At 43.0% G+C, this 17,187-nt stretch overlaps 1 protein-coding gene across 1 annotated transcript in view; it reads left to right on the top strand.

The window, feature by feature from the left end:
* Positions 1-17,187, top strand: part of EGFLAM (EGF like, fibronectin type III and laminin G domains) — a 170,773-nt gene that overhangs the window by 58,027 nt on the left and 95,559 nt on the right. The window contains exons 5-6 of the mRNA XM_032625049.1: positions 5,217-5,334; positions 6,541-6,676. Coding sequence (XP_032480940.1) covers positions 5,217-5,334; positions 6,541-6,676 — 254 coding nt within the window. The remainder of the gene's footprint in view (positions 1-5,216; positions 5,335-6,540; positions 6,677-17,187) is intronic.

Below are 17,187 nucleotides of genomic sequence, written 5' to 3'. Positions count from 1 at the left end.
GTAGTTATATAAACTTTCTGGGTTCAGTTTCATCATCTGTAAAATGAGGAGGATAAGACTAACATCTCAGAGCTGTTGTGAGAATTAAATGTGGCACTGGTACACAGGGATTTTATAAATTCCAAAGTGGAGTATAAGTTATGACTATATTATGATTACACAATCATAAGACGAAAGTTTGTTGTTTCTGGTAGTCTGTGAGGGAGGCAGGTGTCCTGGGGAATAGCTCACTTGGTTGTAAAGTTGTTGGAGCTTTCTTCCTGGGCTCAGTGAACTAACCAACTAGCCTTGCTTTTATCTTCTGCAAATATAAATTTTCTGATCACATGACAGCCACTGGTGGTGTTAAAAGACCACTGGTGGTGTTAAAAGACAAAGGAGGCAACCATTGGAAGGGGTTTTGTATTTCAGAAAGGGACACAAAGTAGGGTTATTTTGCAGCAATGCACCCAACTTTGCTCCCCGCCCGCCCCCAGAAAAGTATGGAAGGGTCCAGAGGAGACTGTGGAATTCACTCTGGCTTCTACCCCAAGAAAGCAATTTCTCTGACTTTGTTTCTCACCATCTTGTGCAGAAATAGGTCCAAGAGAGATAAATATTTTGACTCATTTTCAAACTTCCACAAGGTAAAAAAAAACACTTTTTCTACTTTGAAAAGGGTATTTTTAGCATCTTATCTAGTTTGATGAAGGCTGAAGTAGTGGCCATAAGACATTTAAGGACAGAAATAGAAAGACTTGTGGAATTGTGCAGCATTTTACTAAAAAATTCAAGGGTTATCACAAGTCACACTATTCTGAGAGATTCCATTTGGAAGGAGAGATATTGGAGGAAGAAGTGACAGTTAAATCATTGAATCCAACCCCTCTTTTTATGACCCCAACTACTCAGTCCCCTTGACCCTTGCTCTCTTATGCTAATCTACCAGCCTGTCAGCTCAGGAAGAGACACCAGAAAAGACTGGAAATAGTTAGCTTCTGGGAGGGTGACCCTCCACCTCTCAGAATATACCTGGGCTAAAGGTAGCACTGATCTTCAAACAAAAAGATGAGTTGTTTTTTAATCCACATTCAGAGCTTCTACAAGTGTAGTTTCCCTTGGTTTTCAGTGATCACTTTTAAATTGAAGATACATAAATTTCCATGTTTATAGATAAAATAATTATCTGGTCTTCAGTGTTTATGATACGAATTTTTGATTTAAATATTATTTAATATTTTTCATTCATGTATTATCCAATTAGAACTTAGTCCCTGGAGTCAAACAAAGCAGGATTCAAATCCCCACTTTGCCACTTAATAAATATACAGCCTTGAGCAAATCATTCACTTTTCAGAGATTCCGTTTTCTCCTCTGGAAGTGAAAATAAGAGTGATACCTACCTCATAGGCCTGATGGAAGGCTCAGGCTACATATGTTCCTGGGACAGAGAAGACACTCAATAAGTGGTAACTAATGGTAGCTGTGTTTGGTATTGGCGCATATCTAATATCTATGAAACCACACCACTACCCCTGTACTTCATACAGTGTAATGACGTCACAGGAGGAAGGGATTCTACAGCAAAGGCTGTGAGAGCATTGGGTTGGTTTGAAAGTGTGATTCCGCTTCCCTGGGAAAAACCTGGGAGTGGCAGTTGGGAGAGGAGGGAAACAGGAGTCTTGTATACACCTGGGGCCCCCAGCCTCCTAACCACCCAACTTGAAATGAAACCAGGAGACAGATGGTGTAACTAGGATGCACAGATGCAGAGTATTAGAGCAGGGGTGAGGATGGGGGACAGGGAGCTGTGAAAGCAGGACCATATGTTCAGCAAAGACCCCTTGTGCAGTTATATGTAGGATGCAGTCAGGGGGAGAGAGAAGGAAGGGAAGATTGGAGACAGACACTCTCTTGGAGCCTGTAGAAATGGCCCAAGTAAGGAGTCAAGGGAAGCAGAAGAAGGGAACAGGTCTGAAAGGCATGTGGAGGTGGCTGGAGGGAGGTGGGTAAGAGGCAGTCAGACTTGTCTCTGGGGTTACTAACCGGGGTCTGGGGCAGAGCTACAGATGCTGTTAATCAAGTTGGAGGGGTCAGTAGGAGAAGTTGGTTCTTGATGAGGTAGTCTGTTTATATCCTACATCTTGGTTTGATTTTTTTCATTCGCTCAGTAGTTCATTTATTCATCAAAAAGCACTGTTTGAGCGTTTGCTACATGTCGGATAATGCTAAGCTTTGGGACGCCAGAGGAACAAGAATTTGCTTCCTGCCCTCAAGCAGGTGGGGAGAAGGTGACCCGTAAACAGACAATTACAGGATAAGGCGAGTGTTGCTATGATTGAGGTACACCAAGGACGCCAGGGAAGCATAGAGGAGGGACGCCTAACCAGACTGGGGGCTAGGGGGTCAGAGAAATGAGGTAATGTCTTAGCTGAACTGAGTCATGAAGGATGAGCAGGGCTGAGCCAGGCAGGAGCAGGGAGAAGGACATTCCATGGAGAGGGAGCAGCCAGTTCAAAGGCCCAGAGGCAAGGAATTGAATGGCATAAATGTGAGCCCTGCCAAGTTCTTAAGTATGACTGGAATGTAGAATGTAAGGAAGGGGGGTGGCATGAGATGATGCTGGAAGGATAAACAGGGGGATGCAAAGATGCTATTGTAAGTGGAAGTGACATGATCAGATTTGGGTTCAGGAAAATAACTTAGCTGTGTGGAGTACGGATTGGATGTGCAGGAAGTATTGGTGGCCGAGAGAGTCAGAGCCGTTGTCATCATTATGAGGACTTGGACTTAAATGGCTGTGAGGATAAAATGACATAAACAGATTCAAGTGATACGAAAGAGTATTGGTAACTGATTGAATGGTGGTTAGGGAGGAGGGGTGGTGAACATAGGGAGGAAAGTGTTGAGAATTTCTGGTTTAGGTAATGAGAGAGAGAACACAAAGGGTGAAGCACTTTTTTTGTTTTGTTTTTGGTAGTCAGAGGAGGGATGGTTAGTTGAGCTTTGGTTATGTTGAACTTGAGTTGCATGGTAGTTGCTGGGTAGAGAAGTTCAAGAGGCAATCACAAACCCATGTCTGGAGATCAAGAGGCAGGTTAGAGCTGGAGATGGTGGGAGATGTCATTCAAAGGTGCTAGAAGCTAAGGGAGTGGTAGATGAGCTCACCTAAGCAAGGCTACAGAGTGAGAGGAGATGGTGAGGGGTGAACTTCTGGGAAAGACCAACATCTAAGGGGCCAGCAGAGAATGGGGAGTGGGTGGAGGATACTTGGAAGGAGCAACAAGAGAAGTAGAAGGAGACATGGAGGAGAAGTCATAGTTTCCAAGGAAACCAAGGGATTTCAGAAGCAAGGGTGGGCAACAGTATTGAAAGCTGCAAATAGTCAGGTAAAGATGGAGGCATTCCCGCTGGGTGGACTGCAGAGTTGTGGTGACTTTGGTAGGAACATCTCAGTTGTTTGCAGTGAGGAGAGACCAGACGGGAGCAAGCTGAGGAGTGAATTGGAGGCGAGAAGGTAGAGACAACGTCTTTAAGAAGGTTGCATCTCTGGAGAGGAGACAGGGGCACATGCGCGGTGGGGAATAATTGATTGTCTAAGATAAGAGAGACTTGAGCGCAGTAAATACTTACGGAAGCATCAGGTAGATAAGGGAGAGGTTGGAGATACAGGAGAAAGAGAGGAGGGGAGACAGATGGAGTTCAGAGGCCAGGAGGTGAACCAAGCCCTAGACCAGTGGTTCACAAACCTGGCTGCCCATATTAGCATCACCTGGAGAACTTAAAACAAACTGACACCAGGCTCTGCCCACCCCCAGAGGTTCTGATTTAAGTGGTCTGGAGTGGAATCTAGCACTGGTATTTTTTTTAGATCTTCGAGTGATTCTACCTTGCTTTCAGGGTTAAGAACTACTGTAGTAAGTATTCAATAACTATTTGTTGAATCTTTTTAAACGTTTTGTCGATCAGTTGATTAGTTCTCCTTAGCAACAATGAATGTTTAATCATTTGCAGAGGATGTCGTGAAGAAATATAAGACAGGATACCTGCTTTCAAGTGGCTTGCGATTCCATGGGAGAAATAGTAATAATTTTTAATATGTATACGTGCTAATTTAGTGGCACAACACTTGGTAGGGTAATATCAGTTCTGTGTGGTCAGCTGTCAAGGGGAAGATTTTGGCCTCAGAGAAGGTGGAACCTAGGTAAGTGGAGAAAAGGAAGGGTTTCACATGCCTAAGACAGTAATCATTACAGTCCTGTTTCTTGAGGACATCCTTGGTGCCAGCTACTTTACGTACATTATCCCAAATGTTGTAACTATGCAAGATAGTTATACATCATCCCCATTTTACAGAGGAAGAGACTAAGGCTCAGGGAATGTAATATCGAGGCCATAGCTAGCAATAAGTGGCAGAGTCAGAATTCAAGCCCAGGACTGAATGATTCCAAAGTCAGTATCCTTTCCACTACAGTGTACTGGGGCCAGGGGCACCAGGCTCGCACTTACTATTTGGTACTGTAGTCTCAAGATGGGGCAAGTCATCTTCAGCTGGGACTTTTTGGTCTAGGCTGTTTGTGCAGGTGAAGTTCACACACACTTCCATCATCAGTCCTAGTGGTTCTCAATGTGGGCGTTGATGAATCACCAGCAGCGTCACTTGGGAACTTTTTAGGAGTGCAAATTTTCAGACCCCTTCCCAGATTTACTGAATCTGAAACTTTGTGGGCCAGTCTTAGCAATTTGTTTTAAGAAGCCCTCCTGGTGATTCTGAGGCAGTTTAAAAATTTGAGAACCAAAGTTTGAGTCCCTACTTTGTGGATATAAATCAAGAACCTCAATTTGCTGTCGTGGCTAGTCCCTGAGCATCTGTGATATGCAAATGGAAAGAAAGAACTGGGGGATTCTAACCCTGGAAAAGATTGTGACCTGAATTCCAGCAGCCTAGTACTCTCACTGAAGAACTCAGATGTTATGAGCGACATCTGATAGGGTGAATGAGTCCCAGTTCTACGACAGTGTATTGATTCCAATAAAGGATAATTCATTAGTCTTGGGAAATATGTCATGGTGTTTTCCTCTTTGCAGATTAAAAAACTTGGCCAATCCTAGAGAAAACAAAACAATCTCCCAAGCAAATTTCACAGGGGCCTCAAGATGCAACCCTCATGAGATTGTCCGGTTTGCCTCAAAAGAACTTCTGATCATTGACACATTTCCTGTTTGGTCATTGACAGGAGGAAGTGATCGGAGGTTTGAAACCAGGCACTGAATACCGAGTAAGCGTGGCAGCTTACAGCCAGACTGGCAAAGGGCGGCTTAGCTCTCCTCGGCTCATTACCACTTTGCTCCAAGGTAAAATGCGTTCAGTCCATTAATAAGAAGAAAGTGATGGGTGCTATTCATTCATTCCTTCATTCAGTATATCAGTGAGGACCTACTATGTACCAGGCACTGTGGTATGCTAGGCTCTGGGAATTCAGTGGTGAACAAAAACAGGCACAGCCCCTGCCCTCTCAGAACTGAGTGGCGTGGGTCAGGACATTGTCTAATTAACGTGTGGCCGCGGATAGTGAGAAGTGCTTCCCATGGTGCTGTAAGATCTTCCGTTGTAAGATCCCATATAGGGGTTCGATAAGGATTCCCTGAGGACATGACTGCTAAGTGGGAATTAGGTAAGTGGGAGTTAAGAAGGCGAGGAAGGGGAGTGCGAGAAGAGATCTTATAGGCCAGGGGAACCCAACAAAGGCTCATTGAGGTGGTCTGCGCTGGACACTGGGGGACAAAAGTGGCTTGAAGACATCGTTGCTCATAGGAGCTCCTTGTGGAGGGAGAAGCACATGGTAGGCAGGTAGATCCAGTGCATCCGAGGTCTGCCCAGCTGGCTCTGGAGGCACTCAGAAGGAGCGCGTTCTCCACCCCAAGGCTCAGGGAGCGTTTCAGAAAGAACCATATCTTTGGCCCGGTGTTTGAAACCTGCATAGGGTTTTGCTAGGAAGAGAAGGCAGAAAAAATACTTCTGGCCGAAGCAATAAAGAAAGGCTGGGAAATGTGAAAGTCTAGATATGAAAATAGTAATAGCAGTTACCTTGGGGTGATAGGATCGTCCTACGTCTTTACCCATGAGGCTTTTTCCAAATGTCCTACCATTGATATGTATTCTGATGACAGGGGGCAGGAAGGGATACACAAAAGAATTGAAAGTAAGTGACAGTAACGCTAAGCATTTAATTTTCCTTGTAGGTAAACATCAATTCCGACATGCTAACAGAGGTCCTAAAGGGTACACCATATTGTGTGTCCTGGGGTCCATAGTCTGGACATAATGTAGTTGGATTTCCAGCCTGGGGTGCTTGAGGAGAAGGGAAGGCCAGCTCTCATTGACAAACCTTGCATGAATCCAGTTGTGATTGTGTGTGTGTGTGTTTGTTTGGTTTGGAGGGTGAGGCAGTTCTGGACAGAGATGTTTAGGCTGTAGAAAGCACACATGTTTTTTTATATGTGAAACCTCTCCAGCAGCGAAGACCACAGCCAACTCTAGTTGTTCGCTGTCCTGCCTAGATTCCTGCCTGCTTCCAGGAGCACCTCAGCAGCTGCACGTCACTGTGGTTTCTGATTCCGAGGTGGCCCTATCTTGGAAACCTGGAGAGAGTGAAGGAAGCTCCCCTATTCAGTACTATTCTGTGGAATTCATCAGGTAAGTTAGTGGGTCACATTCAGAAGCCAAACGTACTGACCTCAGTCATTCCAAACACGCTAGAAGACGCCACTGCCTGTGAATTTGAGACGACAAAGAGGCCTATATTTATACTCTGACTTGGGCCAGCACCTGTCCCCAGCCCTCTTTGATGGTGGGTCATCTGGTTAACCTGTCTGTACCCACCTGACCTCTTCCCCACTTCCCCGCCACAGTCACACTGTCCTAGGCTCTGAAAACTCCAGAGGGACCACTGCCAGCCTGCCTGCATTTCAAGCTCAAAACTTGCCTCCCTGGCTTTGAAACATTATGTCTGAAGTATATATTAGATGGTGATTTTTCTCGAGGGAGAGGAAAAAAAACTTTTAAAAACACGTGCAATGCATTGTTGCCTTTGCATCCATATTGCCGTGGGGAAAGTTTCTTGGTTTGGTTTCAGCTTTTTTCTCTTGTCTACCTCTCCAGCTCTCATATTCAGCTTATCAGCGGTAGAAGAGTGATTAGAAGTTCTTCTAAGAACTTACAGATGTAAAAACCTGGATTCTCAATGCTGCTATGTAATTTTAAGCAAGAACAAAAGCAAAAAAAACACCCACCCAACCAATGAGCAAAAGTTATTCCCCAGCTAGGGCTCTTCCTCTGAACTCTAGTTGCAGTTGACTTTTGAATTGAAGCACCTAGCTGATGAAACAATGTTGTTCTCTACATTAAAGGTGATTGGGTTTGTCTGAGGCCGGTTGCTTCATGGATTCATAAAGCCTTGCTCAGCACCTCATTCCTAGGCTCTCTGAAGCTGAGGCAAAGGATTCTGCCATGATTTCATTAGGTCTGCTTCTGTTTCTTGACTTCCTAGCCTATTTTTTGGTAGTAGAAAACAGATACTTGTTTCTTCAGAGAAGTACTGCACTGAGTCTCTTTAATGCTTGAGTACAGAGCTTGTTTCAGGCAGGACTTATTGAATTGCAAGTGGCAGAATCTTGAAAGAAGATGAGACCGTAATGTATTGGCCCCTATGAATGTCAAGTCCTGTGACAACTCTAAATTTGGGGAAGACTAGTTCTGTATCACATCAGCAGTCTGTCTCCATCCATCTCTGTGCTCTGCTCCCCCCTTTATTGGCTTTAGTTTCAGGCTTTTCCAGTATGGTGGCAAGATGGCCACCAGGCACTGAAGGCTTGCTTTCTACTAGCTCAGCTCCCCACTGGAAAGGAGTGGCTCTTTCTCAGGGGACATAGTAGAGTCTCAGTATTCATTCTAGCTGGCCACGCTCTGGTCCCTCTTCATTCGCTGAGCCAATCACTGCGGCCAAGGAGAAGAGTACACTGACTGGGCAGATACGCATCATATTCTGAGCTCAGGAACTAAAGACTGGTGGGGCATTCAGGCCTGAAGTACACAGACTGAGAGTTCAAGAGGGTTGGTTCCTTAAAGCGAAGTTGTGCAATTAATGGACAAGGGAGGAACAGATGCTGGGAAAATTAAAAAAAAAATAAATAAAAGATGCCCCCAGCCAAGCTCCAGACCAATGTCCTTCAGTGAGGATAATCTACAATCCGTTGTTGAACAGATTTGGTAGGCAAAGCCTGGAATGTGTCTGGAGTAGAAAAGATTCTAAGCCTGGTTCCAAAAGTAGTTAAACTGCAACAGTGGAAAGTCCTAAAACTTCAGCTTTCTCATCTGTAAAACTTGGAGTGAAACTTAGCATTTCTAATTTACTTGTCTAACATCAGCAAAGCAAAATGTAATACTTTAAAATTTTGAAAACTGGGCAACGTTTTTCATAGTAGCCCAGCAGGTCATCTGTGTGACCCTCAGCAAAGATGACAGTTATCATTTACTATTTTATTTTATTTTATTTTATTATTATTTTATTTATTTATTTTTCGGTACGCGGACCTCTCACTGTTGTGGCCTCTCCCGTTGCGGAACACAGGCTCCGGACGCGCAGGCTCAGCGGCCATGGCTCACGGGCCCAGCCGCTCCACGGCATGTGGGATCTTCCCACACTGGGGCACGAACCCATGTCCCCTGCATCGGCAGGCGGACTCTCAACCACTGCACCACCAGGGAAGCCCTACTATTTTATTTTTTAACATCTTTATTGGAGTATAATTGCTTTATAGTAGTGTGTTAGTTTCTGCTTTATAACAAAGTGAATCATTAATTTTGTGGTAAAACATGTATTTCTTTCTTAAACTTCAGTCTGGCATATTGGCAAAAGGTGGAAATTGCAGTTTCTTAACCTGTGTGTACAACTGAAAGTAGAAAATGAGATGGATTTAGAGCCAGAACTGGAAGGGAGTGCTTGCTGCTTCCTCTACTGCCAGCAGGGGGCCCTGTGCAAGTCACTTCACCTCTGTAGTCTCAGTGCCTCACATAGTTTAGGGTCCCCAAAAGGAGAGCGTTTTACAAGGACTTGGGTGCAAGTAGTTTATTTTATTTGGAAGCAGGAATGAGACGGTTGGGTGAGGGATGGAGGACATATGACTGTGTGTTACAGAAGTCACTTCTGCAGGCAATGGGGGCCTCTGTAGGGGCTTAATTCTATGGAGATCTCTCTGGAGCACACAGAATTCCTCTCTAATTTGCCTATCAAAAAGGCAAGAGCATTTCTCTAATGATTAGTGATGTTGAACATCCATCCATGTGTTTGTTGACAGTCTGTGTATCTTTTTTGGAAAAATGTCTATTAAAGTCTTCTGCCCATTTTTGGATTGGGTTGTTTGTTTTTTTGTTATTGAGCTGCATGAGCTGCTTGTAAATTTTGGAGATTAATCCTTTGTCAGTTGCTTCATTTGCAAATATTTTCTCCCATTCTGAGGGTTGTCTTTTGGTCTTGTTTGCAAATCAAAACTACAATGAGATATCATCTCACACCAGTCAGAATGGCCATCACCAAAAAATCTAGAAACAATAAATGCTGGAGAGGGTGTAGAGAAAAGGGAACACTCTTGCACTGCTGGTGGGAGTGTGAATTGGTTCAGCCACTATGGAGAACAGTATGGAGGTTCCTTAAAAAACTACAAATAGAACTACCATATGACCCAGCAATCCCACTACTGGGCATATACCCTGAGAAAACCAAAATTCAAAAAGAGTCATGTACCAAAATGTTCATTGCAGCTCTATTTACAATAGCCCGGAGATGGAAACAACCTAAGTGCCCATCATCGGATGAATGGATAAAGAAGATGTGGCACATATATACAATGGAATATTACTCAGCCATAAAAAGAAACGAAATTGAGCTATTTGTAATGAGGTGGATAGACCTAGAGTCTGCCGGACAGAGTGAAGTAAGTCAGAAAGAAAAAGACAAATACCGTATGCTAACACATATATATGGAATTTAAGAAAAAAAAGTCATGAAGAACCTAGGGGTAAGACAGGAATAAAGACACAGACCTACTGGAGAACGGACTTGAGGATATGGGGAGGGGGAAGGGTGACCTGTGACAGGGCGAGAGAGGCATGGACATATATACACTAACAAACGTAAGGTAGATAGCTAGTGGGAAGCAGCCGCATGGCACAGGGATATCGGCTCGGTGCTTTGTGACCACCTGGAGGGGTGGGATAGGGAGGGTGGTAGGGAGGGAGACGCAAGAGGGAGGAGATATGGGAACATATGTATATGTATAACTGATTCACTTTGTTATAAAGCAGAAACTAACACACCATTGTAAAGCAAGTATACCCCAATAAAGATGTTTTAAAAAAAGGCAAGAGCCATTTACGCGCTAGCTTCTGTCCTCTTTTTGTTGATTGAAAGTTTCCCCCAGAGGTACAACTTCCCACCCTTCTAGGCTCTGCTGGCCCTTGGATTAAGGAGGCAGGTCCAGGGAAGAAGGAGGCGTGTTGTGAGCACAGCATGTGCTTGAGGTTCGATGCTGCGAGGCAAGTTGAGCTCACATGAAACTCTCCACATGACAGCCGCAGCTGAAATCAGAACTGGGAGAAGGGGAGGTGACACAGGCCCCAGAGGCATTGACTACGATGTCCTTACAATGCAAAATATGGGTGATAACTTCTTGCAGCCTTATAGTGTGTCCTTATTAGGAGGATCAAGTGAAATCACATATGAGAAACAGCTTTCTACAAAGCTCTTTTGACATGTACATGTCAAAAACCAAGCTAAGGAAAAGGAGGTATATATGGGTGTTATGTACCTACATTTAAGGTATATATGGGTGTTATGTACATAAGGTATATATGGGTGTTATGTACCTACATTTAACAATTTTAATTCTTCTCCAACAAAAATACATCTTAACATTCAACCCTCTAACATTTGAGGGGCTCAGACCCCAAATTCTTATGTATAAATATTTTAAAAGTATATACCATTTTAACAAACTGTTAAATATTTGTTATATCTGTTTATCTTAACAGATATACCTCTACAGTGTCCTGGAGACATTGTAGATGTCTTCATATTTAGAACTCTTGGATATCTTGGTGTTCCAAATGGAACATGGTAGCATAAGGAAAGCCAGCTCCTGGCTCCAGCCCCTATACTAGGAATTCTGCTCCTGCTATCTCTTCCAGAATATGTAACCTCGGTCAAGTTATTTAATCTCAGGACCTCCATTTCCTCATCTGTAACATCAAGTTCATGTGACCCTCATAGCAGGGTTATTGTTCATAGCCTTCATAAAGTGTTTATACATAGTAGACATTCAATAGCTGTTTATTTCCTTCCCTCCCTACCACTCTTGCCCCTTTACAAAGAAAGAAATTGGGACTCAATTGCTTAAGTTGCTTTGCCAAGGTAAAATGACTGGTTAGGGACAAAATTAAAATTAGAACTGAACTCTCTCGACTTCCAGCCCGGTGCTCTTTCTACAAAACCCCATGTCCCCTTCATGTCTGTGACCCACCTTCAGAGATGGAATGCTGGACTCGCCCGCCTGGAGCTCTGCTGGCTGGGGAAACGGGAAGCCTCATCTTAGGCTGCTGTTGGCTGTTACTGCAGAAGGGAAGCTCTTGCAGCATTTAATGTTTGGCTGCAAAATAAATCCTCACATTCGTCTGTAAACATCTCAGAGTCTATCCCATTTCAGTTGAGGGCCTGAGGATATGTGTTTAAAGAGAGCTTTCCTGGGCTCTAAATCAGAAACGGCAGTCAGTGGGAAAAGCTTTGGGGGCCTACAGTTATCTGTTTTTCCCAGAGAGGTCTGTCTAATGTTTAACACTGAATTCTTTTTGCCCAGATACCTACTGTGTACACAAACACCTGTGACAGGTCTCTGGGTGAGCCAAAAGTGTCTTTTCCTATCCCAGAGGCAGGCCTCTGACAGGCCAAGGCTAGGAAATTGTAGAAATCAGTGTATTGCCAGAAGTTCTCCTCAGATTCCACCCTTCTGAATGTGAAGTTCTTGTCTGAGTTCTGTCACTGGAGGATTAGGTTCCAGTCCTCTGTCTTGGTAGGTACTTATTCATCAGTTGCCCTTATTCAGTGAGGATGATGGTGTCAAAGGCGTTGCTGGGAAGTAGTCTCAAAAAACTTTTAATATGTAACTGGCTAATAAGAGATTAACCTGAAAAATTACACTAGACCAGGGTGTGGGGTACTGACTGCTTACTCGCTAGTTTTGTTCATATTTTGGGTGGACATTCCATGTGTTTGTGATGCTGTCTTAGGTCATGGGCTTAGGACCAAGCAAATTTTTGTTCTTCATCCAGCTTCTGCCTCCTGTAAAATGGAGGATGCCCACAGGGTGAGCACCTTGAAAGGGTGCTCTCAGTGATTGTATCAGAGAGGAGACTTGGTCTCTGGCTCAGGCAGGATGAGAGTAATCATAATGTCTCCCAAAGTTGGCCTGGGGACTATTCATCAACTTCCTTATTTACAGTAGATTTAAAATTTTTAATCAGTGTAGAAAAGATTTGAAGAGGCAAATTCTAAGTAAGTCTGCAAGCTGTAACATATTTTGCAATGTTTTTAAAACTTTTTCTTCCTGCTTTTCTAAAACAGAAAAAATACGCATTCGAAGTAGGAAGAATATATATGTATATATTTTTTGCCTGCTGTTGGGTCTTCGTTGCCGCGCGCAGGCTTTCTCTAGGTGTGGCGAGTGGGGGCTACTCTTTGGTGCACGGGCTTCTCATTGTGGTGGCTTCCCTTGTTGCGGAGCACGGGCTCCAGATGCGTGGGCTTCAGTAGTTGTGGCACGTGGGCTCAGTAGTTGTGGCTTGCGGGCTCTAGAGCGCAGGCTCAGTAGTTGTGGCACACGGGCTTAGTTGCTCCGCGGCATGTGGGATCTTCTCGGACCAGGGCTCGAACCCGTGTCCCCTGCATTGGCAGGCGGATTCTTAACCACTGCGCCACCAGGGAAGTCCCAGGAAGAATATTTTATTTCTAAAGTGATACTGAAAATTTCTTTGTGGGCAACAATCTTAGTGTTCATTAAAATAAGAACCAAGCATAAATATAGCTACCTATGTTTTAAAATATTTTGTCTATAAATATCTGAGAAACTTTCCTCCTTCTGCCTAAGAATTTCCCCAGGGTAAGTGCTTTTCTCATAAGTGAAAAATATATACTATGGTGGCAATGAAAACCCAAAGGCCTGGACAAATAGTCCTTACCAGTAATGTTTCAATTGGGGTGCTATGTTCCATATATGCTCTCTATCAGTTTGGTTAAAGGTGAAAATAGTTTTCATTTAACTTACCTATACAGTTAAGTCCCCTACATATGAATGAGTTCCGTTCTGAGAGCACATTTGTTAAGTCCAATTTGTTCGTAAGTCCAATAAAGTTATCCTAGGTACCCAACTAACACAATCAGCTATATAGTACTGTACTGTAATAGGTTTATGATACTTTTCACACAAAGAATACATAAAAAACAAACACAAGAAATGAATAAAACATTTCTTAATCTTACAGTACAGTACCTTGAAAAATCCAGTAGTACCTGCTATATCACTGCTGCTTTAACACTTGCTTCCGGACATCCTGGGCTTGAAATAAAGATCCTGTACTACTGTCTCTATACAGTACTGTACGGTTAAGTACACAAAAGCACAACCACTTGCAGAGGATGCACGCATGTGACAGCGTACGCCAGACACATGAACTAACTGACATGATCGGACAAGCGAATGCACGGTCGCATCTTTGAAAGTTCCCAACTTGAAGGTTCGTATGTAAGGGACTTACTGTAGCTTTTCTGTAGGTGTAACCTGATTGGTTAAAACTGCTTCAGAGTTTTGTAGTGTCAGTTGTTGCAAAGGGCAGATTAAAGCTTTCAGTGGCAATTTTTAATAAAAAGTCCACCAAGGCTAATTTTGGGTGCATGTGAAAGTTCAAAATATTTCTGTGTGTTTTAGGGACATAGGTCAAGAAATGATCTCTAAATCTCAGCCCAAGACACTAATACTAATAAATATGAAAGAGCAATGCTTCCTTTCTTTTCCCTTTCACACCTTTCTGCCTAAATAATTCCCTGGTCCCTTGCAGATGCCTTCCATAATAAGACTTGCAAAATTCATCTTCACGCAGAGCTGCTTTTAAGCTGATTGCAATGTCTGCGTATTGGTTTTCCTTGAGAATCTCAAGGCCATGCACAGCTGGGTGGTGCATTGAAATTATTATTTCAAAATAATTTTGAAAATTATTTTACAAATTGATATTTTTGTCAAAAGTCATCTGTCTTTCCATCCCATCATCAGCCTACAAGTAACAAATGAATTTAATTAGTTTCCTCCTAAGAAGTGATCCTGCAAAGGCTGTTACTGACATGAAGATCAAGTGTGGGATTCAGAGCGGAAGCTGAACGGATTATGGATTTTCCTTGAACAGTTTTAAGGGATGATGTGATATGACTTATGGTCAAGGGCACAGGCTATGAAAGTTAAGGAAGTGTTTCATTCAGAATCGAGACTTACAGTCCAATGCTTGGTATCGTCTCTCAGGTTTAAGTTTGTCCAAATGTGGAATCAGAAGACACAGCTCTGAGCTGGCCTCTAATCCTGGGGACAAATGGCTTGATTCCAGTTTTAAGCTTCCTTACATATGAAATAAGGCTGGACTGCTTGACCTCTAAAATCTGGTGGCTCTGATTTTCTGTCCTCGTGACAAAGGTGAGGAAGTATAGGCGGTTTACTACACAGGGCTCTGGACCTATCTTCCTGGTCCAACCCTTGCCTCCACCACTTTTAAACCATAAGATTTTAGTTGCATTATTTAACTTCTCTGTGCCTCAGACAGAAGAATGGGGATAACGATTTACTTACCTCATCGAGTCGTTGTGAGATAAAGTGAGTTGATGCACACGACATGCACAGAATAGCACCTGTTATACAGTAAATGCTCAATCAATACAAACTGTTCTTATTAAGGCTTTTATGATAGGTCTTTCCTGCTTTCCTTTATAGCCATGTTGTTTCTTGGCTAAAGGTCTTTATGTTTGCTATACTCTGCCAGGATATATCTTCTACTTCTTTACCTAGTTAACTCTTGTTCATCCTTCAGTTCCCCTGCTTAAGTACCACTTCCTCCAGGAAGCCTGCCCTGAACCCTGCCCCCCACCTCAGACTAGGTTAGGTACACCTGCAACACTTACTAGCAACACTCAGCACACTTATAGTTAATTACTTGTTCGAAGTCTGTCCTCCTTGCCGGGACATGAGGGCAACGTCTTGACTAGCTCCCTTCTGTGGAATATGGCACCTACATGAAGTAAACATAGCACGCATCAAGTAGGTGCTGGAGAACATTTGGATACAGGCAGTCATGTGATTGCATCCAGAGAGTGACAACAACTAGCTGCCACCTTGCACAAGATCCTTGACCTCTCTGAGCCTTGCTTCCCTTGGCTGTAAAGCAGGGATGATAATAGTGGATACCTCGGGAGGGTTGTGAAGATAAGTAGATGTCTATACAGTACTTAGAAGAGTGGTTTATGGAAGAATATTTTTAAGTGTCAGTTCTTTTCCTTACCCTGAGCCCCATGGTAATGGAAGTGTATTGCCATACTAGTCACAGCAGATTGAATGAATCCTTTACCGCTAATTTCCAAGGCCACAGCAGTAACCAATATCATTCCTTACTAACTGCAGAAATAAAAGGCAGACAGAATCCAACCTGGATCTGCAAGCACGTCCCCTTTCCTTCCCCCCGACCCAAAGTTACTTATTGCTTTTGTTTTCTCATCATAAAAGGGATAGTGGTATGTGGTAAAGCTTCAAATAATACCTAATGTGTAAGACTAACTTGAAAGCTACCATTGCGATTTTATTTCGTATTGAATGATAACTTGTGTTTCGGAGCCCTTCATACCTGCAAGTGAATTGCCAACTTTTTTCATAGTGTTTTACTAGAACTTATAGCAGTAACTGGGCAAATGGCTGCCATATTTAACAGTGATGTAGCCCTGTGTTGGTTTTCCTGCCCCCCAAAATTATAGAGCTTGATATATTTAAAGAATCGTTCTTATACAATTAATCAATTTTGAGGAGAATGGGAAAAAACAGCAACAAAAATCTCCCTTTCTTTTCAAGAAATTGTTTAGGAAGTTGTGCTGTTTAAGTATAAGCCTTCCTTACAGCCAACAATAGAATTAGAAATAAGCAAGAGTGGGCTTGTTTGGGTGTCAGCTGACATTTCATATTAACAAGTGGTGTTTTGTGAAAAATTCCTTTTTCTTACCTTTAGTTTCCAAATTGAAAGTCTCAGAACCACTTTCCAGAGTGGTATGTAGTCCCAGAAATTCTGGTAGCCATCAAGTTCCTCCATTCAGGCTCAAATGGAAGGGCGATTCTGAATGTTTTTGCAGAAGTTTGACCTACAGTTCTACAAATTGATCCCTTAAAGCTTCAATCCCTCCTACCGTGAGCTTTCCTGATGTAATCCCTGGTCGGACTGATGGGAGTTGACACAAATTGAATTCTTGTGTACCAGTGTTGGGAGCCATTTGTAAACTGTAAATGAAAGTGTGCTCTCCAGTTGCCCCATCAGGGACAAATTGCTAGCTGAGTTTATCATTACCCCATTCTATCCATCTGTTTGTCATTTGGTTGGGTGGAACCAATTCATTAATAAAGAATTACGGCTGGAAGCTGCAGGTCAAATAATACATCTTTCTTTTTCTTTTTTCTTAACTGTGATTACTTAGTGGTTTTGGACTTCCTCTACAATTCATTTTAGTATAGAGCAAATCCTGCATAACACCAAGTCTGTAAAATTGAGAGAGACTTGGAGGCCTTTCTGAGCATGAGATTTTCTTTCACTCCTGTCGTATTTACCCTGGATAACTATGGGATCTTAAAGCAGGGTGCTTAACCTGCAGTCTGTGGATCCCCAAGGTGCTCATGGATGGAAGGCAAGGGGTCCCTGAACTTCGGTTGGACAAAAATTACGCTCTTAGTTTTACCGACTGAAATGTAATGTTTTCTTCAAATATGAATGTAAACTGCAGTGGCATTAGCAATTCCTGTGACTTTGTCACTATTAGAATCACAGATACGTTCTTATCCCATTACAATTGTTGCACATATCTCAAA

The sequence above is a fragment of the Phocoena sinus genome, chromosome 3 (assembly GCF_008692025.1).
Source record: "Phocoena sinus isolate mPhoSin1 chromosome 3, mPhoSin1.pri, whole genome shotgun sequence".
Classification (NCBI taxonomy): Eukaryota; Metazoa; Chordata; class Mammalia; order Artiodactyla; family Phocoenidae; genus Phocoena; species Phocoena sinus.
This window is presented reverse-complemented; position numbering and strand designations above follow the sequence as displayed.